The sequence below is a fragment of the Muntiacus reevesi genome, chromosome 20 (assembly GCF_963930625.1).
Source record: "Muntiacus reevesi chromosome 20, mMunRee1.1, whole genome shotgun sequence".
In the NCBI taxonomy this organism is placed as follows: Eukaryota; Metazoa; Chordata; class Mammalia; order Artiodactyla; family Cervidae; genus Muntiacus; species Muntiacus reevesi.
In genome coordinates, this window is record NC_089268.1 from 28,088,638 (window position 1) to 28,114,813 (window position 26,176).

The window sequence follows — 26,176 nt, forward strand, 5'->3', positions numbered from 1 at the left end:
TCATCCTTCTGGAGGGTGGTATCCTCGTTGATCCAAACGAGATCAGGGAGGGAATAGTCGGGGACTGGAGGCAGAGTCCCCATACCAGGAGGTGGAAGTCCCACGGCTAATATGGGGGCGGCGTAGTCCCGGCTGGCCGCTTCTCGAGCAGCCGCATCAGCAGCCCGATTGCCCTGTGCCCTAGGGTCTTCTCCTTTCTGGTGACCGGGGACATGTACAATTGCTACTGCCCGGGGCAGTTGAACAGCTTTCAGGAGCCTGCGGATCTCGGGCAAATTCTTGACTTCTTTTCCCTCCGCTGTTCTAAATCCCCTTTCCTGGTATATCGGACCTTGAATATGGACAGTGCTAAAAGCATATCGGCTGTCTGTAAAAATGGTGACTCTCTTCCCTTTTGCTTGTTCCAGAGCCTGTATTAGGGCAATCAACTCTGCTTTTTGCACAGACGTGTTTGGGGGAAGTGTTTCAGCCCATATTGTCTGTCCTGAATCATCAACTATAGCGGCTCCCGCCTTCCTTTGTCCATCTTTTACATAGCTGCTCCCATCAGTGAATCATACTAGCTCACTGTTGTTTAGCGGCACATCAGTTAAGTCTTTTCGAGCTGCCAGGGCCTCAGCCAGTATCTCACTGCAATCATGGAGAGGGCGGTCCTTCACTGGGTTAGGTAGAAGCATGGCTGGATTCAGGAAGCAAGGGGTCTGAAAACGCACCCGTGGGGCATCGAGCAGCAAGGCCTGGTAATGTGTCAAGCGGGCATTGGAGACCCACTTACCCGGCGGCTGCTTTAAAACCCCTTCGATGGTGTTGGGAGTGTAAACCCAGAGTTGCTGTCCATATGTCAACTTGTCAGCGTCGCAGACGAGGAGGGCAGTGGCTAATGATGCGAAGGCAAGGGGGCCACCCAGAGGCCACCGGGTCTAATCGCTTTGAAAGGTATGCCACCGGCCGCTTCCATGGTCCCCATTGTTGCGTCAAGACCCCCTTTCCTATTCCTTGCTTTTCATCTACAAACAGCTGGAATGGCTTATTTGAGTTAGGCAGGGCAAGGGCTGGGGCTTCCAGTAGGGCCTGTCTGAGTGTCTGGAAAGCCTGTTTCATTAGCTCAGTCCAAGTCCAGTTTGGGGTCTCTTTACTTCCCTCATACAAGGGCCAGTCCTTCTCAGCAAACCCCATGATCCACAGTCTACAATATCCAACAGTCCCCAAAAACTCTCTCACCTGGCGGGGGGTCTTGGGCTCTGGTATCTGCAATATTGTTTCCTTCATGGCCTGAGTTAGCCACCTTTTCCCCTGTCTGATCTTATACCCCAAATATGTGACCTCTTGCCGGGATATTTGTGCCTTCTTTGCGCTAGCGCGATACCCCAAGGTGCCTAGAGTTTGTAAGAGGTCACCGGTGGCATGGCTGCATGCCTCCTCTGTGGTTCCAGCCAACATAAAGTCATCTACATATTGCAGCAGGATGACCTCTGGGTGGCGAGTCAGATATTCATAGAGGTCCTCACTCAAAGCCTCATTAAACAAGATAGGGGAGTTTTTGAACCCTTGTGGGAGGCGGGTCCAAGTTAGTTGTACTACCGGTTGGCCTTCCCCTTCAGTCCACTCAAAGGCAAGTATTTCCTGGCTCTGGGCCGCCAGGGGTTGGCTGAAAAAAAGCATCTCTCAAGTCCAACACAGTGTACCAAGTGTACTCAGGCAGCAGACTGCTCAGGAGGGTATACGGGTTGGGGACAGTAGGGTGTATGTCACTCACCCGCTTGTTGACTTCTCGTAGGTCTGGACAGGTCTGTACTCCGTACTCCCTGACTTCTTCACCGGTAGTAAGGGGGTGTTCCAAGGGGATTGGCACCGCTTGAGAATTCCGGCATCCATGAGTCGTCGAATGTGGGGAGTGATCCCCCGCCGAGCCTCCTGGCTCATAGGGTATTGCCTCACCCTCACAGGAGTTGCCTCGGCTTTTAGTTTGATGACGACCGGATGTCTCTGTTTAGCCAGTCCCATTCCTGCTGTTTCTGCCCATGCCAACGGGTATTTGTGGACCCACGGTTGTATATCTGGTGCTATAACCTCTGAGGGCTTAGGCACAAAAAGTCTGTATTCATCTCTTAAAGCTAGAGACAAGACATGTATCGGCTGTCCAAGTCCATCCGTGACTGACATTCCCCCAGGGTCAAAATGGATCTGAGCATTAACTTTAGTCAACAAGTCCTGTCCAAGTAGAGGGGCTGGGCATTCTGGTATCACCAAAAACGAATGGGACACCTGGTGGGTCCCCAGATTTACTTTCCGTTCCGTGGTCCAACAATATCTTTTTGTCCCCATGGCTCCCTGCACCAAGCTGGTTTTCTTAGACATTGGTCCCAGTTTTTTATTTAAAACAGAGTGTTGGGCGCCAGTGTCCACCATGAAGCCAACGGGTTTCCCCTCCACATGTATGGTTACCCAGGACTCGGGGAGGGGTGCCGAGTCTTGACTCCCCTAGTCACTGTCTTCCCCCGCATATAGAACTCGAGTTCCAGGGGAAATTCTCTCTCTCTGGGTTGTTCCTCTCTTCGGGTCCCTCTTAGGGCACTCATTTTTCCAGTGCCCCCATTCTTTGCAGTAAGCGCACTGATCTTTCTTTAGGGCCTGCCTTTTCGGTCTTTCTTTTTCTCCCATCTGGGGGCCTCGAGGCTCCCTCAATTCTGTTCCGGCATTCATCCCAGCAAAAAGAATATTGGCCAGCTTCTCTGGTTCTTCCGGTTTTCCTTCTCCCTACGTTCCCTATCTTCTTTCCTGATCTTCTCAGCTAGTTCCCTTTCCTCCCGACGAAGTCATTCCTCCCTTTTTTCTGGGATCTCCCTATTATTAAATACCTTTTCAGCTGCTTTCAGTAAGTCTTGTATTGTCTGTTCTCCTAACCCCTCTATCTTTTGTAATTTCCTCCTAATATCTGGGGCTGCCTGATTCACAAACGCTAGTAGAACTGCAGCCCGTGTTTCCTCAGCCTGGGGGTCCATAGGTGTATATTGCCTAAAGGCTTCCATTAGCCTCTCTAGGAAGGCTGATGGGCTCTCAGTGGGCTCTTGCCTTACTAAATTTACCTTCGCCAAATTTGTCGGCTTCCTAACTGCGGCCCGCAGGCCAGCCATTAGAGTCTGGCGGTACACTCGGAGACACTCCCTACCTTCCACTCGCTCAAGATCCCAGTTAGGCCACAACAGAGGAAACCCCTCGTCCACGAGATGAGGCTGGGTGGTTGACCTCCCATCGACCCCCGGGACCCGTTTCCGTGCCTCTGCCAGGATTCGCTCCCGTTCTTCCGTGGTGAAGAGCACCTGCAACAGCTGCTGACAATCATCCCAGGTGGGGTTATGAGTGAACAAAATGGAATCTAAGAGGTCAATGAGGCCTTGGGGTTTCTCCAAAAAAGGAGGATTTTGGGTTTTCCAATTATACAGATCACTCGTGGAAAAGGGCCAGTACTGATAGGTTCGCTCTCCGCCCAGGTTAGCTGGTCCCACCCGGACGGGGAGTGCCTGTACAGTAGATGAAGGTAACTCTGGGTCCCCATGATCCTGCTCACCCTTATTTCCTCTATTTCTTCTCCGGGGTCGGGGTTCCCTTATCCCTTCTGATTCATCGGGGGGGCTCCTCTCCCTGGGGGAACCTGCAACAGAGGAGGGGCATATGGCAGGGGCCTAATTTCCATCTCCAAGTCAATCAGGCTCGGGTACAAGGATTCCTGCAAGACCGGTTTTGGGCCCTTGCTCTTCTCAGCTTCCTCTGGGGGAGTGGAGGTTTCCATAACCAGGGCCTGTACATTAGGAGAATCAGGGAGTTTGTGAACAAAAGGTTTTAACCATTTGGGCGGATCTTCTACTAGATCTTGCCAGACCATAACATATGGGACTTAGCCCGGGTGGCCCCAGGGATCAGGAGCCATAATTTTCTCTTTCACCGCCCGAATAATAGAAGGTTGAAAAGTTCCCTCTGGAGGCCGTCCAACTTGGAAGGCGGGCCACTCTGCAGAGCAAAAGGTTATTAATTTACTCTTTTTAACCAGTAGCAACAGATCATACGCTCTAGCCCTGACATCTGAGAAATGATCAGTCATGAGAGAGTGTGGGGTAGATTCTCCTTGCCCCATAGCGAGAGTCAGAAGAAGGTCACCGAGAATTACCACCAAAAAATCCTATTGAGAGTGGTGGCAGCCAGGAGGTTGGGCTTGTGGTATGCTTCATGGAACTATTTGAGTGCTTTAGTCGTTGCACAGAAGTTTTCTTGTTGGGGACGGGCACCCTAAGGGTTTCTAGCCCGTTCTGTGACCCCCTTATCCTTTCACGGGAGTCTTCCAGTGGCAGGCGCCCTATCGGCTCTTAAGTGCCTGTCCCGTGCCCACACAGACGAGTTTTTATTTGGCCAGATTCTCGGTTTAGAATACAAGAAAAAAGAAAAGAGTTTCACCCTCTCGAGCTCCCGTTACTGGGGCTGACTTGTTGGGAGGCCTTCAGAATCCGCCAGAGAGTAGCCCTGGCCGGGACTTGTCAGTTGCCCCGACAACTGTCTGCCCGTTCACTGAAACTCTCACAAACAGAAATGAGACTCCAAGGCTTTATAGAAGGAAGTAGACAACGACACACCAGAGAACAACGAGACAGGAGACAATGCCGGCAGTTATACAGATGCGAGGGGGCATAGAAAAACACATAGACAGACACACATCAGCCAACAACACAGAACTGGGGGGCGGGACCCCCTGAGTCTCCCTATCCTCTGGAACAAGGGTCACCTTACCGAATGGCGTTCATCGTTCCCCAGATTCGGGCTTAGGAGAGGAGATCTCCTTCCTGCAGAGCCGGCTGCCTTCCAGCATGCTCGCTGGCCTCGGCCTTATGCTGGCCGGAACAGCCAATGGTTCCCTCATGGAAAGCTTTCCCTCATGTCAGACACCTTCCTGCCTTCTAGCAGGGCCTCAGATTTACACTGGACTTTCCAGACCTACCTGAGCACCGGTGCTATTACCTGTCCTTTTTCCCCTTTGTTACAAAGAGTGTTCTTCCCCGGTCAAGGGATCCCAGACGAGCCCCCAAATGTTCTGCCCGTAGTCCGAATCCCCGATTGGGAAAGAAGACTCCTCGAGACAATGCAACTTGCAATAGGGGAATTTATTACTGACTCGAGCCAGGGCCTCCCGCCCTCACCAAGGGTGTGAGGACGAAAAGGCCCCGAGTCCCAGTTCTCTCGGGTATTTATTGGGTACAATTATTAGTTGGCGCAAGTGGATTGGTTACACAGTTGCAAGGCAATTTTTGTTGGCCCAATCCTTCGTGGGCTTTCAGCTTTCCCCTGATAGGTTCCCTTTTTCTTGCTAGGCACATGTTGATTGGCTGGCTCCAGGTGGCCTGATAATTATGTTACCCCAGGAAACCAGGCCTACTCCTAATCTAGGCTGCCTGTCATGACATTAGCCGTGACAGCCTCACACTCACTGATTTCTCTACTCCCAGTTTCTCCTCATAATTTTTTCTTGCAAGTTTCCCTCAAGAGGTTTTTCCTCATAATCTCACCTCACCACATTTTCCCTTCATGCTTTCTTTTTCACCTCATTGTCTTCTCACATTTCCCCCTCAATATCTCCTCCTCTCACAAGTTTCTTGTCACTGACTTATGAGCTTACATTTTCCCCTCAGGCTTTTTTGCCTTAAAATTTGCCCCCACTGTCTTTTTTCCCTCAGTTTCATTTCACCATCATCTTTTCTCATATTATTCTCCTCATGTCCTGCTTTTCTCACAATTTTCTTCATCACCAACATTCCTCATAGTTCCTCTTACAACTTCACTGAACTTCTATCAGAGTATACAAAGAGGGAAAATAGTAGTTTATATTCATCCAACAAATATTTATTAATTAGACATATATAACAGGAACTATAACCCCAGACTTTGGGGATACATGTCCCTTATGAGACTTACACTCTGAAGGAAACTCGGGCATCAATCAAGTAGTCAGGACTAACTGTAACTTCAAATAACTGCTCCAAAATTAAGAAAAGGGATTCTGTGAGACCAAATAATGAATGCATTCCATTTAGACTGGAGAGACAGCCTGAGCACCAACTGAATGAAAAGCAAAGAACTATAGAAAGAACTGAAGGGAGAGGGTAAGATAAAAAATAAATTTGTGTAATTTATGGTTACCAAAGGGGAAACTTGGTGGTGCGGGGGGGGGGGGGGGGGTGGGGGGGGCAGGAGTAAACCAGGAGCTTGGGATTAGCATACATCTTCTACACAAGACACATCACTCACCTTGAGATCCAGAGCATCAAAAATGGTTATAATTTCAAAATTGTCCACACTGTAGTATAAATTTTACAGCACACAGACATCATGACTTTAGATATCTTTGGCAATATTTCATTCAATAATATTAACCAATAAGAATGTGTAGAAATTGAATATCTACTAGGAAGTCACAGTAGCATTTTTAATACAACAAAATAATAAGCATTGTTCATGTTTTAAATTGTGAAACATTTTAATTGTCCAATTCATTAGGAAAAACTGTCACACACTTTTATCACCCCAGTGAGAACAAAGCTTCAGCCAGTTGACACTGAGACACTTTGGACTTTTTTCTTTTTATTTTTAAAGAAATTACATTTAGTTAGGCCATTCCCTAGATTCTTGGCTTACCAGCTTATAAACAGTACAGCAATGAGGCAGGATCCTAAATGCATTAAAACCCATTTCCCCTTAATCATCTTTGATGAGAAGCCTCATGAAAGGACATTGAGAGCTAATAAGGTATATCAGGCTGCATGTCCTTCTACCTCACACATCACTGACTGGAAGGCTTGCATTATCCAAGTCCACAGGGTCACAATTTTGTTTCTGAGGGCCATTTTTCTTTGAGGTTTAAGCAGAGCTTATTTGGTTACTTTGGAAGCTGGTTCTCTTGGAGAGACAGTCTAGACCTTGAAGTTCCATGACTTGAACTTGGCAAGAGATTCATAAAATTCTATCTTCTAACCAGGAAGAAATAGAAGATCTTAACAGAACCATCACAAGCAAGGAAATCAAAACTGTAATCAAAAATCTTCCAGGAAACAAAAGCCCAGGACCAGATGGCTTCACAGCTGAATTCTACCATAAATTTAGAGAAGAGCTAACACCTATCTTACTCAAACTCTTCCAGAAAATTGCAGAAGAAGGTAAACTCCCAAACTAATTCTATGAGGCCACCATCACCCTAATTCCAAAACCAGACAAAGATGCCACAAAAAAAGAAAACTACAGGCCAATATCACTGATGAACATAGATGCAAAAATCCTTAACAAAATTCTAGCAAACAGAATCCAACAACATATTAAAAAAATCATACACCATAACCAAGTGGGCTTTATCCCAGGAATGCAAGGATTCTTTAATATCCGCAGGTCAATCAATGTAATACACCACATTAACAACTTGAAAGATAAAAACCATATGATTATCTCAACAGATGCAGAGAAAGCCTTTGACAAAATTCAACACTCATTTATGATTAAAACTCTCCAGAAAGCAGGAATAGAGGGAACATACCTCAACATAATAAAAGCTATATATGACAAACCCACAGCAAGCATCACCCTCAATGGTGAAAAATTGAAAGCATTTCCCCTGAAATCAGGAACAAGACAAGGGTGCCCACTCTCACCACTACTATTCAACATAGTGTTGGAAGTTTTGGCCACAGCAATCAGAGCAGAAAAAGAAGTAAAAGGAATCCAGATAGGAAAAGAAGAAGTGAAACTCTCACTGTTTGCAGATGACATGATCCTCTACATAGAAAACCCTAAAGAGTCTACCAGAAAATTACTAGAGCTAATCAACGAATATAGTAATGTTGCAGGATATAAAATTAACACACAGAAATCCCTTGCATTTCTATACACTAACAATGAGAAAACAGAAAGAGAAATTAAGGAAACAATACCATTCACCATTCCAACAAAAAGAATAAAATACTTAGAAGTATATCTACCTAAAGAAACAAAAGACCTGTACATAGAAAACTATAAAACACTGATGAAAGAAATCAAAGAGGACACAAACAGATGGAGAAACATACCGTGTTCATGGATTGGAAGAATCAATATTGTCAAAATGGCTGTTCTACCCAAAGCAATCTATAGATTCAATGCAATCCCTATCAAGCTACCAACGGTATTTTTCACAGAACTAGAACAAATAATTTCACAATTTGTATGGAAATACAGAAAACCACGAATAGCCAAAGTAATCTTGAGAAAGAAGAATGGAACTGGAGGAATCAACCTGCCTGACTTCAGACTCTACTACAAAGCCACAGTCATCAAGACAGTATGGTACTGGCACAAAGACAGAAATATAGATCAATGGAACAGAATAGAAAGCCCAGAGATAAATCCACGAACCTATGGGCACCTTATCTTTGACAAAGGAGGCAAGGATATACAATGGAAAAAAGACAACCTTTTTAACAAGTGGTGCTGGGAAAACTGGTCAACCACCTGTAAAAGAATGAAACTGGAACACTTTCTAACACCATACACAAAAATAAACTCAAAATGGATTAAAGATCTAAATGTAAGACCAAAAACTATAAAACTCCTAGAGGAGAACATAGGCAAAACACTCTCCGACATAAATCTCAGCGGGGTCCTCTATGACCCACCTCCCAGAATATTGGAAATAAAAGCAAAACTAAACAAATGGGACCTAATGAAACTTAAAAGCTTCTGCACTACAAAGGAAACTATAAGTAAGGTGAAAAGACAGCCCTCAGATTGGGAGAAAATAATAGCAAATGAAGAAACAGACAAAGGATTAATCTCAAAAATATACAAGCAACTCCTGAAGCTCAATTCCAGAAAAATAAATGACCCAATCAAAAAATGGGCCAAAGAACTGAACAGACATTTCTCCAAAGAAGACATACAGATGGCTAAAAAACACATGAAAAGATGCTCAACATCACTCATCATCAGAGAAATGCAAATCAAAACCACAATGAGGTACCATTACACGCCAGTCAGGATGGCTGCTATCCAAAAGTCTACAAGCAATAAATGCTGGAGAGGGTGTGGAGAAAAGGGAACCCTCTTACACTGTTGGTGGGAATGCAAACTAGTACAGCCACTATGGAAAACAGTGTGGAGATTTCTTTAAAAACTGGAAATAGAACTGCCATGTGACCCAGCAATCCCACTTCTGGGCATACACACCGAGGAGACCAGATCTGAAAGAGACACATGCACTCCAATGTTCATCGCAGCACTGTTTATAATAGCCAGGACATGGAAGCAACCTAGATGCCCATCAGCAGACGAATGGATAAGGAAGCTGTGGTACATATACACCATGGAATATTACTCAGCCGTTAAAAAGAATTCATTTGAATCAGTTCTAATGAGATGGATGAAACTGGAGCCCATTATACAGAGTGAAGTAAGCCAGAAAGATAAAGAACATTACAGCATACTAACACATATATATGGAATTTAGAAAGATGGTAATGATAACCCTATATGCAAAACAGAAAAAGAGACACAGAAGTACAGAACAGACTTTTGAACTCTGTGGGAGAAGGTGAGGGTGGGATGTTTCAAAAGAACAGCATGTATGTTATCTATGGTGAAACAGATCACTAGCCCAGGTGAGATGCATGAGACGAGTGCTCGGGCCTGGTGCACTGGGAGGACCCAGAGGAGTCGGGTGGAGAGGGAGGTGGGAGGGGGGATCGGGGTGGGGAATACGTGTAACTCTATGGCTGATTCGTGACAATGTATGACAAAACCCACTGAAATGTTGTGAAGTGATTGGCCTCCAACTAATAAAATAAAATTAAAAAAAAAAAAAAAGAAAAAAAAAATTCTAGCTTCTCCATGGTAAAGCTTGAGATCAAAGAGTAGAGTTGCTGTGAGAGGCTGTGGAATGTGGGGTGGCTGCAGCACACTGGCAGAGCAGAGAGCGTGTTTAGATTTGGAAAGACTGTTGGAATGTTCCTGCAAAGAGGAGTGGTGGTCAGACACAGGCAATCATTAGCAATAAGATTAGTAACTCAGTGTGAGACATTACTCTAGGGGACGCTGATCTGCCAGGTCCCCGCTGTACTACGATGGCGCCTGAGGCTGCTTTAATCCCACTGTGCATTTCTTCAGTGCTATCAGCCTGCACATAGAAAGTTCCAGAGGATGTTACAATTTCAAAGAGGTTGTCTCTCATTATGTCACTTGGTTTATGTTCCTGGACTTTATGAACCTCTTTAAGTGGTATTACATGGAGAGGTTCCTTTTCCAGTCAGGTCTAAGGTAACCTGCTGTGTTTTTATCCAGTTAAAAATGTCTTCTCTTCCAGTTTTTCATCACTGTTCCTTGTTTTACACAATATCCAGCTTTGATAACTGCACTATCTGAAGGTGGTTTAGGAGTAAAGTAAGGAAGATAGATTTGTGACTGCTTCAAATTATTCCTGTCAATAGTTTCACCACATTAGTTTGCTTTTTTTTGAGTTGCAGTAATGATGGCCACACTACCAGTAGTGTCAGTTCTGTAAGACATTTACTTCTTCCTACATTCACCTTGGTGACCTGTTATCAGAATGAGGCTGTGAGACTGACTGCTTTGATATTGTAATTTTTATACCTTTGTTCAACACATTTATCCATTCCACAAGGTTCTGCTGATCATTGGCTTGTAGGAAATAGTTCCTCATCCCTGCATTCATAACTTTGAAATGTAGGTAAATTAGAGAACTTCCCTGTTGCTCAGACAGTAAAGAATCCTCCTGTAATGGGAGAGAACCAGGTTCAATTCCTGGGGCAGGAAGATCCCCTGTAGAAGGGAATGGCTACTCACCCATTCCAGTATTCTTACCTAGAGAATTCCATAAACTGAGAAGCCTGGCATGCTACAATCCATCTGATCACAAAGAGCCAGACAAAACTAACACCTTCACTTTTTTTTAATGGCTCCACAATTATCAATCCAGAAGGTAGGTTCTGTGGATTATCCATGTATCATACAAAACTATCTCCTCTAGTATCCAGTATGAAGTACCTCCAAAGAAATTTCCCACTCTATTCATTTTCCTTAATGTCTGCAAAATCACAAATGCGATTCTGATGATCCACATAAGTCATTTCTAAACTTGACCAGCACTCATTGGTCCCTTGAGCCTCACAGCTCGCTTCAGCCGGCACCATGCTCGCAGAACCCACCCCACTAACCCTGGCCAGGCCCAAGGGCCCACAGGCATTGAGCTGCCTGAAGCGGCCTGTTTTTCCATTAACCATTACCATTGGACTTGGAAGTTCAGAGGGGCAATACAGTGATAAGGGGCATACAATGACCATGGCTCCAGCTCTTGGTCAAAGCTTTTTGCATTTCACCCTGCCTCTGAAAATTCTCTTCTTCATTTACATCTTAATTCAGATAGCAGTTCTCTTATTTCCAGCTGCTGTTAACAGAAATGAAAAACCTAGATCCTTCTCCTTAGCTCCTTAAATGAACACAACACAGGTTTTTTATAGGTAACAAATATTTACTGAGATTTGGGGGAAACAGATGTGTTTTATCCATCCCAGAATAGGAAATACAAAAAGTAAAATATTAGACTCCTTAAAACTCCGTCAACCACCCATTTCCCTGGAAATTTTTGGCTAGCCAGCATTTCTGATTTGATAGTGTCCATCCTCCAAAATAGAACTGGGGACCACCCATCACTCTCTGGGTTCTATTTAACAAACTCAAATTGGATAAAGTAACACCACCAGGCTTCCCTGGTGGCTCAGCCTTAAAGAATCCACCTGCCAATGGAGGAAACCTGAATTCAATCCTTGGGTCAGGGAGACCTCCTAGAGAAGTAAACGGCAACCCACTCCAGTATTTTTGCCTGGGAAAAAACAGAGGAACCTGGTGGGCTTCAGTCTGTAGGATCACAAAAGAGTCAGACACAACTTAGCAACTAAACAACAACAAAAACACGACATTAGTCTGCAGAATAATTCAACCTCTCATCATTTAGCATATCCAAACAGTATAAAAGCTTCATGAAATATTTTTCATTACTAAAAGAAAAACAATGTCCCGTAGTAAACTTTAGGCTACCCCCAAACCAGCTCAGAGAGTCAACTTTTGTAATCTGTTACCTGAGCACATGGCCTGAACTGAAAATTCTCATAACCACAAGCCCAAGAGTCTGTCTCCAGAGCAGGAGGGCTAGACCCCCAGCCATCCAGGCTGCACCTCAGAGGCCTGTCACAGGGAGTCTGTAGCTCCAGGAAGAGCCACAGCAAGGATCCAGGACAGTGACAGGCCCTAGAGGGACACAGCCTCGGGGTTGCAGGGGAGCAGGGGAGACTCGGCCCCGGGGACACCATCAGCACCAGAGCCTGAGCTGAACCCCACCCCTGGGAGGCTCACAGGCTCCTCCAGAGAAGGATTGCTAAGGGCAACAGGGAGCTCCTCACACCCTCGCACCTTGGAGCAGACGGTCAGGGACACGTCTCTTGAATTAATCATGAAGTATGGAAAGAGGGTCCCAGAGAAGGAAGCCTGAGGGAAGGAGAAAATGTGGGAGCCATCAGTCATGTTGTAGAAGGAGACGTCCCCTTCCTGGTGGTCCAGGAACACCCCCACCCTAAGCCGGGGGTGGGGAGCCTGCATGAGGGATAGCGGAGTCTGAGGTATAGTACAGGCACAATATCCTCTTTCAAATCTCCCCACAGCCCAGAACCCCTTATCTGGGGACTCTACGTACCAGCCTGTCCTGTTCACACCTTCCCTACAGACCCCCAGGGCCCAATCATTTTGGTCTCCATCCCTGATCTCCACCTCCCAGTAACAGCGCCCTGATGTGATGCCCTCAAAGCCCAGTACACTGAAGGTATCTGCAGAGTACACAAAGGAGTCCTTCCAAGTCACAGTTGTCTTTTCATGAGAGATGACAAGGTCTTTATGGGCAGATGCTGGATCCAGAGTGACAGGCCCTGCAGAGAAAGTTGTCTATCATTCAAGGTCCTCCCCTCCCCAAGAACACACAAACACCCCTCAACCCAGAATCTCAGCTGCATGGGAGGAAGGCTAAGCACCCTGACAATAGGAACTTGTGATTCAGGTTGATGGGCCTCCAAGCAGAAAAGGGACCAACGAGACTAATTTCAGGGTGAGATATGTCACAGAGCCCTTGAGGACCAGCCTGCTCTCCAAGGGATGAAGGATGTCTATTTAGCATTCAGTACCAGCCAAAGTCATCAACCCCACCTGTGTGTGACTATCACCACCACATCCCACCCCACACTATTTTTGGTGCCAGAATCTATATCACCACTGAGAACTGAAGGAGAGGCCACGGGGATAGCAGTAGGAAAATCCAGAAAAAACACAAAGTCACTCACAGGCCTGGAACTCTTCCTTCCGCCAATCTACAAGGAAAACACACGTTTCATGTCAGGGGTTTATAGAGACTATACATATCAAAGTCAGTGCTTGGTATTGTGAAGCATACTTTTGAGAGAGTTATAGGGGGAAATGTTTTGGAAATATTCAATTGATGCATGTATTTCTTTTCACAAACATACACAGAACCACCATGCTACAACCTTACCATGAAGGCAAAGCCATAAATCTTAAAACTGAGGAGTTGAGAGGCTTGATATCAATCTGAACATAAAGGTCATTGCCCAAACTTCACTATAAAATAACATTTTCTCAAGTCCTTAGCCACACATCCTTAAAATTGGGTTTTCTGGAGAAAGACTTGGGGAGATCAAAATTTCCAAGGTTCTTAAGCAATTATGAAGAGCTAATTGAACTGAACATGCAGGTTACCTCTAAGCCAGTGGTAGAGAGAATACAACTTAGCTGAACTGAACTCAGAGAATGACTATAAGTCATTAGTGGAGAAAATCTGAGATACAGCATCAGAGAAATCTTGCTCAGTTAGGAGGCATAGGTGAGGTTTCAAGGAAAGGAGAGAGAGGTTTGAAGTGAGAAAGACAGACATACAGTGAGAGGAAAGACACTCATGAATTCTTTCCTGCTTTTTGCAGGGTTAGTGGAACAAAAACATTTTTACCTGTGAAGGAAAACCCAAAATATTGGATCTAGTCATCTGCTTCACCCTATAATTGCCCAGTAAGATTCCAGGAGAGCCACAACAAGAGGATCCGAAAGATGACCATGTTCTAAACCTTGGACTGTGTGAATACACTGTGGTAAAGGGAACTTTACAGGTGTGATTAAGAACCTAACAATGTGACCAAGGGTCAGGGGGAAATAACCCAAATACCTAGCCAAGACCTGCTGATCCTCAGCCAGCCCCAAACCAAGAATCTTAAAAACCAGATCAGACTAGTGTCCCCAGGGCAATGGCCTGATATGACTAAAAAAGAACATAAGGATCCCTTTCCCAATTGACCCAAGGCCAAATAATTTCTTCCAACCTCCATACTCATTTTTGGGAAAAAGAATGGATGCTCAACAATCAAAGCAAAGCAAACCCTGTATGTCATAAGACACTGAAATGTCTGCACTCAGAGAGCTGTTGCCTCCAACAGGGTGGAGAATCAGGAACAAGATTAGAACATTTATGGAAATTAGTAAATGGCTCTTTTTTTTTTTTTTTTTTTTTGCGATTTTGGTGTGTAAACTTATTACATCGTTCCTACTTAATACAGGTTCATGCTGAAATTGACATTCCTTTTATTTGCCTGATGGAAATAAGATCACATAAAGTGGCCTAACCTATGTGACCCTTTGAGAAAAAATGGACTTTAATTTATTTGTTCTTCACCAACACACTAGTTGATCCCTAGCTATAAATTTCTATGCCACAAGTGATAGAAATTAGCAACAAGAAAAAGAGGGAGGAGAAAAAAAGAGAGTTGACATTTAATTGTGAGACTCCAACAGGTATCAAGTGTGATGCTACTCTTCACTTAATTGCTACAGCAAATCATTAATACATTTTTTTCCAATTTTATGAATAAAAAGAGATCTGACATTTGACCACCTCCCACTTGACACTTGTCAATATGAAAATGTTGGTTCTAGCTTAATGGGGTTTATCCTTACAAAACAGAAGGTTACACAAGGTATACATTAAAACACACACTTTTTAATGTAGTAGGTAAGGGAGAGATAGTAAAAGAGGACAATCTGATCCTGATATTTAACATAAATCCTAGGGTGAATCAGTAAGAATCCCTAAGGTGGGATCCTAAATCCTCACGTCTCTGGCTCCCAGGCATTTTCACCCTTGGTTTACCCTTCTCTGCCTTCACGATCTATATTCCTGTCTGTAAACAGAAGCATTCCAATCAAGGAAAGGGCAGGCTGCACAGGTTTACAGGGTACAGATCTTTAACTCACCCCAAAGTTAAAGGGTTCTCAGAACAACCTTACATTACATTAGGATGCCCCATACCACACTCCTGCCCTAACCACTACAGGAAGGTTGAGATGCCTCATTATCAGAGGCAGACTGAATTACATGGTTATTTTTTAATGGCTTAAAAACAAATATGCCTTTACTGAAATTTCTTAAAGAGATATCAAGGAGTTGATCACACTTTATGCACCCAAATAACTTGCACACCTTCTGTGTGCTCCCCAACAGACCACCATGGCTATGACTTGTGGTCTCTTTTCCACCACTACAAGCCACTCCATCTCTACAAGACAAATCTCAGACATGGCACTTCCTCCTCATCTCCTCCTCTCTTCTTCCTCTTGGTCTTGTCTTCCCTGATTTGCTTCCCACCATTTCTCTGTGAAATGATTTTGTCTCCTCTACATTTCTTCTTTCCCAGTCTTCATCCATGGCCCCTAATAAACCCAACCAAGAATGAGCTCATCAGCAAATACAGAATTCTCTGAAAAGGAAGATCATGGTTGTTACATTTGTGTCCCTGTCACACAAACATATACAGAAGATTTTGAATAGAATTTAAGAACTTTCATAGACCCTCACACAAGGAGCCCATAAACATCCCATAGTTTTTGGACCCCCAGATTCAGAATACCTGCTCTACAGCAACTAATTCCTCAACAACCAAGAGGCTTGGAGGATGAAACCCAGCCTGGACACAGAGTCAGAGACTGAGATAGAGAGAATATCAATATCTCACAGGACCAGGAGAAAATGGGAAAAACAAAACTAGAGCCAAAAAGGGTAGGAATTTTGAAACAAGACGGATCAGGAATCAAGGGCCACCTTGGGAAGAACTGAATCCTAAGTAGGCAAGCGTGACTTCTGAAATCTTCCAGAGATGAGTGATTCCTGATCCACACAGTCGTTCCCTGCTGCCATCCTTCCTCACCACTGACCCCTCCAATGTCACTGTCACAAAGAGAAGTCCCGGTTGCACCAGGTGTTGAGGAGGCGCTGCTGACCCTGACAGCGCCCTGCAGTAGAGGACGGGCAGGATGGAGGCACACCTGTGTTCCGAGGAGGAGTCCCTGCAGTCCCCACTTGGAGGCTGCAAAGGTGACAAGAAGACCAAGAACATCTACCCCACCCTGGTGTGGGGTCCCCTCATGCAAAAGGGGTCAGAGTCTAGGTTGCGGGGGGGCCACAGGAACTCAGATCCACTTACCTGCGTACAGCTGGGCCTTCCTCCAGGCTGGAAGGGAACAAACACACTCTGGTGAGACTTCAGCCAGAAGAAACCTGCTCAGTGTGAATCCACTGGCCCTTGCCTCCCCTCTGCTCTGCAGGTGAGACTAACTACAGTGGGGAGAGGCTGCAGAGGAGGTGACCTCCTGCCATGTGCAGACAGCAGGTGTGGTTGGGAATCCCCTGGAGCACAGGTCAGGTGGCCTGCGCCCACTCCTTACTGACTTGCACCACTGTCCCACTACTGCATGTGATGTTTGGCAAGTCACTTAGCTGTTCTTGCCTCAAAACCCTCAAAAATTCTTATTCTATCTATTTTCACTTTTACTGCTCAGGGTCAAAAATTCTACTATGTGTGAAAACATTTTAAGGAGTAAAATATAAATTATTATATAATTTTAAGAAAGCATTATCATATTCAGTTTTTTTCCTGGAAAAAATACATTTGGGAAAAAACTTGACATGGGAACTATTTTAGAAGTAAGATGACCTGGGAACTATTTTAAGAAGTGAGATGAACTCTGGGTAAAAGGGGCTAATCTTTCTCAGATGAAATATTTCTAGAGATAAACACTATTCAGGGGTATTGACAGCTCATTCCATGGCATTTCTGTGCATGGTCACCTCAGTTCCACCCCATAAATTTTTGATCACCCAAAGAAACTAGAGGGAATGGACTCCTAGGACAGTGTTTTGGATGGAGACAGGAGGTCACACTCCTAAACTTAATCAAGCTGGTTATTTGTATAGCTCCTTTAATGAAATCTCACAGCACATGACTTTTGCTTCTGGATACTGACTGAAAACCATATGCAGAAGAATAGTAAACTATTAATATGGTGGGTCAGTCAGAGTTGGAATAAGACCAAAGGTGCATGATAGGCTCTGGGTTCATCTTTACACCCAGGATCCCAAGAAATGGGTGGGAACCAGCAGTCCAGATCTGGGAGAGCCCATGCATGGGTTCTGCCTCCTAGAAGCCTCCACTTCTGCCCCAGGGAAGTGGGTCCACATTTCTATACCTAGACAGAACGGAGGAGAGGGACACCATGGCACAGGTAGGACGGAAACCCAAGGACACCGGGGAGTCACTCACCAGCCAGGTAAGCGGATTTCCTCCTCTCTGAAAGGTAACAAACAGGAAACAGGTGAGCTAAGAACCAGACTGTCTCCTATGAAGGGGATGCAGGGAGCTCAAGAGGAAAAGAAGAACTTACTAAGTTCTTCCTGAAGTATAGCTGAAAGAGAGTGAAAAAAAAAAAAAGCGTGAACTCCAATCCCTAAGAAAAAGAATTCACAAAATACCACCTCTCTGTTTGTAACCTCTGGGGAAGACGTTCCAACTGCAGACCCATCGGAGCCTCCACCGCTCCAGCAGTCCACCCAGGTCTCCCCAGCCACCTGCTCTGGACTGGGATTTCCCCAGAGCCCTTTACTCAGCACTGTGGTCAGCTCCTCCCTCTCCTCAGCCGCCACATTCACCAGCCTTGACCCCTGTCCTGCCTTACCTGTGTCCTTCAGCGCTTCCTCCTTTGACTGACGGTCCTGCTCTCTAGTCTGGCACAGAGTCTCCTTTTCTCGCATCTCTTGCACCTTCAGGGAATGTTCTCTCTTGGTGTAACATCCAGCCCCAAGGAGCAAGATCACCAACACAGTCAGGCTCACCGAGAAAGCCACCTTCCAGGGAGAGGCCTGGGGGAAGAAGGGCTCTGCAGCCCAACCAGACACCCTGTCAGGGCCATAGCCCGGGAGAGTTCAGCGCAGAACACCCAGGAACACCCGGCCCCTCCTCCAGGCCTGCTGGCACCGGGAGCACCTCTGACCTGGGATGAAAATGGCCATGGCCTTCTCCTGGCCCAGGACAGGGTTGAGGATGGAGCAGGTCACGTTCCCCACAGAGCTGTCTCTCACCACCAGCGCCGCCTCCACACTGAACAGCCCTTCAGCATCCTGGGTGTGGGCCTCGGAGAACGCCAGGAACTTCTCTCCGCTGAGGTCTCTCCACTGCACCTGGGGCTTCGGGAACCACCCAGAGGCCGTGCACACCACGCGGACCCCATCCTCCTCAGGCCCTGTGATGCGCACCTGAGGGGCAGAGCCCACACCTGTGGGAGGCAAGATGTAGAGCCCAGGGTCCCAGCAGTGCCTATGTGTGCACAACTCTGGGGTCGCCCTGCACTTGGCATTCTGGGGGCTCTGGGGGCAGACTGCTCCCACAGGGAGCAAAGAGGCGGCCCTGTCTCAGGGAACAGAAGAAAGAAGCACGGGGACCATAGGCTCAGAGAGCTAAGTCCCTTCTCCCTAGTCATGCATTTGGAAGGGCTAATGCCATGTAAACAGGGGGAGGAATGTGGTCCCAGGTCCACCCTTATCCTACACTTTCCGCACGTCACACTCTCTCCCGGGGCATCTGCTTCCACACCCACTGCCTCTCTTTGTAAATCACCACCAAAATTAAGTCATCTAACAACCCTATGTCCTGAGCTTCCCTTCCTTTTATCCACAGGTTTACCTCTACCTGAATTCCTCACATATACTTCCAACTCATAGTTCTAGAACTGAATATGTGATTTGGCTCCATCCGTTATGGATTCTGTATAAAAATATTACCAACTCTTCACTCCTCTTTATATCCAGCTCCCTGTCTGCCACAGTTTTTGGTGCCTCCACACTCTGCCTCTGGGCCAGTCCTGTGACTCAACTAGCCAATAAGAGATTAGGTCATGTGACTAGGTTGCAAAGTCCTGTGTCATTGAGCTGCTCTCCACCAGAGGGAGAACATGTTTGCTCTAGGACAGTCTTTCCTGCTGAAACTTTCCTAGATCAATCAATAGCCAGTTGAACAAACCCACATGAACAACCCAGCAAAGGTTCTTATGGGACCTCCTCAGCTGACTGAAATGACAAATAAGGATTAAAAATAACAGGCTTCATTCTCCCTGTTGAAAATAAGGGAAGAGATTCCCCTTCCCTTGTTTTCTTAGAATATTTACTTGAGAAAACCTGTTGTTATATGTATTTTCTCCCCTGTTTTAAATGTATATAAATCCTTTTTGAGAACTAGACAAGAATTTTGACGCAAGAATGTCTTTCACTAGGACCTAGGAGTCATTCGTAAATATAAAGTTCAAGGGAAACAGCACCCCACTTTCCCCTTCCCTGTGGGAGGGTAGGAGCCCAATTTCAGCCATCACCAAGCTACAAGGTGTAAAAATACCTCCTGTCATAAAAACATAAGAATTTGTTTTTCCTCTGGCTTAAACCAGTTAGCTAACACAGATGGTCACCTCAATTACCAGGAAAATTTAGAGTGAACTCTGTGACAGATGGTCCTATCAAGTCTTCCAACTTGAGGAATAGTTATTGTTCATCTTAAAAGCAAGTATATAATGGGTTGTATCTGCTTGGCTTTATAAAAGGGGGGAGATATCTTTCTGTCTTTGCAATCTCTTAGTAGATTGCCTGTGATGTCTATCACATTCTGGTTGAATGTCCATTCAATAATAAAACTGTGCTCTTTCTCCACTAACTGTGAAGATGATTTCTGGTTAGGGAGATTTTGTTTTTGTTTTGTACCCAACATAACCAAAGAGTTATGAATAAACCCAGATAAGATTAGTCAAATATAGCCCAAACTAGCTGTACTCCCTTCATGCCTGAATTAAATAAATGGTTATTGTTGCACGCCACTGTGAACTTTGTGACTGTTTATTACACAGCATTATCTTGACAACAGATAACTAACATACATAAAGCAAAGAATCTTGCCCACCATCCAATTCTACAAGAATCAAGACATTAACCTCTCAGTCACTCACTGACAGTACACTCTGAAAGAACTTCAAGGTGAAAATAGGGCAAGGCACTCTGTGCTTTGGAAAAACAGGCCCCTTAGATACTTAGAGATGTCTCAGGAAAAAAATATTTAATGAACCTAGATTCTTGCATCTTCCTAGAAAAGTGCTAATATTATTAACTGAGATATCTGATCCTTGTGACAAACAGTAACCTTTTACCGAAGCGTATGCTTGACTTCTGGGCTTTCCCAGTGGCTCATGAGCAGTAAAGAATCTACCTGCAATGCAGGAGCAACAGGAGACTCGGGTTCAATCCCTGGGTTGGGAAGATCCCCTGGAGGAGGAAATGGCAAACCACTCCAGTATCCTTACCTGGAGAATCCCATGGCCAGAGAAGCCTGGTGGGCTACAAGCTCATGGGGTCACAGAGTCGGACACGAATGAAGCCACTTAGCATACTAAGCATGCTTGACTGCACCTATTCCCTAGCCAAAACCTGTATAAACTGGCTTATCCCCCTACCTCATTGGAGCAGTTTCTCAGAGCTACTGAGAAGCTATTTCCTGGATTATATACCCCTCAGTAAGACCCTGAATAAAACACAGCTCACAGTTCTTAAGTTGTGTGTTTTTCTTCAATCAACACACATAATTTTCAATATTTTTACCACTAAACAACAAACAGCCAATGCAAAACCCTCAGAATTTCTGCAGTCTCCTCTTCCCCCCAAACTCTGTGTCCCCAAATCCACTCACTTAGCTTGCTCTAGTTTCTAAACATCACAGATGTCTGACCCCCTCGTCCCTCTATGTGATCCCATTGCCTTTTCTGGGGATCATCCTGTGGACCTCGTAACTACATCCATGCCTTCAGCCTGGCTCACCTTTCATCCACCCTCTTCATAGCTGACCAAAGAAATGCCCCAGGCACTGCTCTGTTTAAAATTTCTGCAGTGGTGCATCAACACCCATAGCACAGCTTGCAAAGTCTTCTACAACCTAGCATCTACCTTGCCCTTCAAATTCCTCTCCTCTTCCCCCCAGCTTCCACTGTCTGTACCCCTCAGGGACCACACACTGTAGCCCCAAAGGACTCTGGTTAACTGCTAGCAACTGCAATCACCACACTCTATCTCCTCTCTTCTCTCCTCCTCTCCTTTCTTCTCCTCTCCCCTGACTTCTCATGTTCCACTCCATCAACCTCAAGGACTCTTTGCAGCCTGATCTAGTGAGCTCAGGTGCCCCTTTCAGTGTATATTACCTGCAAAATTCTCCTGACCACCAGAGAGAGCATTAATCAATCCCTTCTCTGTGCACCCCATGCCAAGAACATATCTATATTCAATTGTTGTTATCTCTTACAACCCTTCATTTACTCATCTTATCAACCACGAGAGCTTTCTGCTCCAGTCATCTTCCTCCAGTCACACTCCTCCTCCAGCCACACTCCTGCTTCAGGGTTTCATGCCAGGTGTTTCCTCTGCTGGGAACTCTGGTCCCACAGATATCTACGTGGCTAAATCCCTACTTCCTTTGAGCTTCTGCTCAAATTGTCAAAAAATCCCAACCTGAGGCCCCACATAAAACAAGCCCACCCCACCCCCATCCTGGTCCACTTCCACTGTTATATTTGTCATTTTATCTTAAGTATTAATACTTACCACCTCCTAATTTCCTCTATAACCTAGTTATCAAAGTATTTATGTACTGACTCTAGAATATAGACTCCACAGAACAGGGAACATTGTTTGGTTCATTGATGTATCCCAGGTGCCCAGAGCAGGATGTGACATAGAGAAGGGTTTCAATATGTTTGTACCAAATAATGGAATGAGTGGATGAGCCTCCTGTCCCATATCTATAAAATGAGGGATTGATTGCCATTATCCCTAAAGTTCCTCCCAACTCCAATACTCCAGGATCAAAAATATCAAGTCACCAACCTGCCACCTTCAGCTCCAAATTGGCCTCTTCGTAGAAACCTCCCTTTCTGAAGAAGCAGGTGTACAGCCCATTGTCAGAAACATCGACATTCTGGATACGCACAGCAGCTTCTCCCTGGTTGAGAAGGTCCCTCACCAGCCAGGTCCGCCCTGTGTAAGCAGCCATCTGCTCCTCTTTCTGCTCCAGTCGGTCTTGATAGATGAACACAGCTTCTGAAAACTTGGAGCGGAACCATCTCAGCTCCATGTCTTCAGCACTCATGGGTGGAGATACACTACAGGGTAGCAGGACTTCCCCGCCCAGCACTGCCACAATGGGGTCCGGGGGGGCCATCACGATGAACTCCTCTGTGGACACAGACACAGGAGTGAGAGAGGAGGAGAAACAGAGGGAGGGCAGAACACACGCTCAGTCTGATAGAAGGACCTGAGCAGGCTAGGGACAGTTGTCGGGTGGGATGAACCCTGACCTGATAGGTTGAGCTGTGATGATTCTGAATTAGAGCTAGACTGATGATAATTTTGTGCCCAGAAAAGATGTCAAAGAGAGTCCCTCATCCATCTGTATCGCTGTCTTCACACCCTTCCATGGAAAATTCTAACTCAATGGTTTCTACCTTCAGCATGCAGCAAAATAAGCAAGAAGGCTTATAAAATCACAATGTTGGGCCAACACCCCCAGAGATTCAGTAAGGTCTGGAGTGGGCCCAAGGATGTGCATTTCTAAACAATTCCCCAAGATGCTGGTACTGATGTTCCAGGGGCGTCACTTGGAGAAGCACAGCTCTATCCTGCCCCTCTTGGGCAGGACTGAACCCTGACCAAAGAGAATACCTGTGGTCAAAGTCAAAACTCCTTGATCATTCAGTCACATCCTATTATAGCCACACTATTCTATTCCAGAGCTAAATTTATCTGTGTTCATTACTTTCTCCCCAGCTCAAACGTGTGTTAAAAACTAGACACAAATATTGTTTCCATTAAAAGCCTACCTTCACTTTTTTCACCCACAAGTGCCCATATTCATCCCACTGACATCTTCTCAGAGCCTTTGGCCTTCTGAGGCCTGGAGGATGGGCCACGATCTGACCCTTGTGCAGGACGGCCCTGCTGGATCTACAGAGAATGACTCCTCAGCTCCTGAGTTGCTCAGAGCTGGTCTGAGTCACCATGGTCTCTCACCTGGAGGACAACAGTACACTGGCCTCCCTGGGTCTCCTCTCCTCACTCCCAAGTCTGCAATTCTTTCCACCTGCAAACCATGTCCCTACTCTACTCAAAGCTTTGCCGAGTTTCCTCAGTCCCTTCAGTGGACCAAAGGCCCAATGGGGATGACCCCCAGGGCTTCTGGACACAAGCTCCTACTTCTTGCCCTCTCCTTCACTTTGCTCTAGCCAAGACTTGCCTCCACAGTCTCTTGAATATTCCAGGCCCACAGGCAGCTTTGCACTGGCTGTTCTCTCTTACAGAAGCCATGCTTCCACCGGAACACTCACAGGCTCACCCCTTCTTCCAGGTTTTATTCTTATCTCACTGAACAGCTCACTGAACACTGCTGCCCACTTCCCACCTCCACATGCCTGATTGCCCTCTACCCCACGCTGCTTCACTGCTTCTCTCGTTGCCTATAAAAAACTATTCATCATACTACTTTCATGCCATTATTATTTCATGCATTTATTTCATGCATTTATTATAGCCTCCCTGCTACATTGTAAGATTTTACAAAGACACGAATCTGCCTGGTTTGCTCATAAAAAGCACCTACCACATGTTCAACGTGTTCATGTTGTACCTACCACATGTTCAACATGTACCACATGTTCATATGAGAAATGGAAAAAAAAATAGCTAATGAATATGTTTAGTAAAATAAAGATACTACCCAAAAACTGAGGTGAAAGATATTGTCACATATGTCACAGCTGAATTTTTATAACATCATAAACACCTCATTGGATAACTATCAAGGCATTTTGATATTGCCTTGAGGCTTAAAGACTTATAAAGTTATAGTCTTTATATTGAGGCTTAGGGAAGTCGCTCAGTCATGTCCAACTCTTTGCAACCCCATGGAATGTAGCCTACCATGCTCCACCATCCATGGGATTTTCCCAGGCAAGAGTACTGAAGTGAGTTGCCATTTCCTTCTCCAGAGGATCTTCCTGACCCAGGGATCGAACCCAGGTCTCCCCCATTATAAGCAGACACTTTACCGTCTGAGCTACCAGGCTTAAAGACTCTCAAAAATTGAATGACAATTACTGGTTTGGGGAGCATCATAACTTTTTTAGAGAAGGGACTTCTCAAACAGCAAACCACTCCTGATGGAGAGAACCAGCCCGGCTCCCAGGAATCCACATAGGAAGAGGGGTGGGGCACACTCACGTGCGAAACCCCCAGTGGGCAGCTGCGTGAAGAGGAGCAGGGAGGTGAGGTGGCAGAGCACAGAGCCGTGGAAGAAGTCCTCCATCTCAGAGCTGGGGAGACACAGGGCAGGAGGCAGACCCAGAGCTGGCCCAGAGCTCAGGGACCCCAGTGGGGAGGAGGCTCAGGGCCAGAAACAGTCCTGCAGGAGCAGAGCCCCCCTGGATCCCTGTGCTGATGAGGTGCTGGGCTCCCCACAACTCTGACACCCAGAAAGCACGGAGCCTGGTCTCCTCCCAGCCCTGGAGAAGCCTCTGTGGGGTCACAACCACAAGGTTTGCTTGGGGAAAATGCCCCCCTTCTCTTCCCACCCCAGTGGCACCTGCAGCGTAGCCCACTCTGCCCAGAACACCAGGTGCTTCCTTTCCCAGCACCAGGGGCCCGAGCTGGGACCATCCTACATCTCGCCATTATTCACAACCACCAGCAACACCTGTCCACCAGTTACGGACAGAGACCCAGGTTCAGCTCCTCACTGTGAAGTGCAGGCCAGCTCCCACTTGGGGCCCCACAAACATGCTCCGCAAGGGGACTCTGGGTCCATCAGAGGCACCATGTGCTGCCTTTGCTGCTGGGTTAGTTCGCCTGGACTTCAACCCCACCCCGCCCTTTCCTGCAGGGACCAAGGACATGGCCCGCTCCCAGGTGCCCAGTCAGTCCCCACAGACAGCTTAATCCTCATCCGCACTGCCTTTGAAGAAGATTTCTGCATTGGAGTTGGACATCCCAGTGGAAATAGAGCAGCCAAGGAGAAAAAATGAGTCCTCATCAGAGAAAGGACCCCAAATGCCTTCCCTTCAAAGTTGGGGAGGAGGCAGCTTAGGGTCCTCGGAAGGACAGACTCTGGGGGTGAGTGCTGAGTCCTCCCCCAAGGCTGAGGCCTTGTCTGTGTGATGACCTTAGTCAAGCTTTTTAATCTTTTGTGCCTGTTCCTTCATAAACAAATTGGGGATATTAACAGCATCTAGATCCCAAAGTTTTCATGAGAATCACTATAGGGAATTAGAACAGAATCGGATGCTATAGCAATAATACTAAAACATATGAATGAAGGTACACCCTTCACTGTGGTGATCGTTAGTCTCCTTAGAGTCCTCCACCATCCAGCACCACCCACCCTGCCCCCAGCCCCACCACCTGCTCAGCCTCCTCCTCAACCCTGATGCTCCCTGCTTGCTCTTCTTGCCCACAAGTGTCTTCAAAACCCACTTACCTGCTCCGAAAGGCCAGGGCTTCAGAGGCGTCTCTAAACTCAGCATGAGAAGCAGCATGAGAAGGTTCAGGGACCCTGGCAGACCCCAAATCTGCCCTCAGAATTTGCACCTGAAGTTAGTCACTCAGAGCCCCAATCCTGATTCAGATCCAAGTCTGAGTTTCTCATGTCTG

The 26,176-nt window shown here is 46.1% G+C and overlaps 1 protein-coding gene and 1 pseudogene across 1 annotated transcript; both read right to left on the reverse strand.

Moving 5' to 3' along the window:
* Positions 1 to 6,508: 6,508 nt before the first annotated feature.
* LOC136151618 (pleckstrin homology domain-containing family A member 1-like) lies at positions 6,509 to 11,147 on the reverse strand (annotated as a pseudogene).
* A 426-nt stretch (positions 11,148 to 11,573) lies between these two features.
* On the reverse strand, positions 11,574 to 26,176 carry LOC136151741 (butyrophilin subfamily 1 member A1-like). The gene is made up of 10 exons (XM_065913113.1): positions 26,004 to 26,176; positions 24,752 to 24,843; positions 22,364 to 22,711; positions 18,448 to 18,729; positions 18,133 to 18,333; positions 17,842 to 17,862; positions 17,721 to 17,747; positions 16,605 to 16,631; positions 13,404 to 13,430; positions 11,574 to 12,995 (listed from the first exon to the last, which is right to left on the reverse strand). Exons 2-10 carry the CDS (start codon positions 24,834 to 24,836, stop codon positions 12,325 to 12,327), a joined length of 1,689 nt encoding a protein of 562 aa, XP_065769185.1. The 5' UTR covers positions 24,837 to 24,843; positions 26,004 to 26,176; the 3' UTR covers positions 11,574 to 12,324.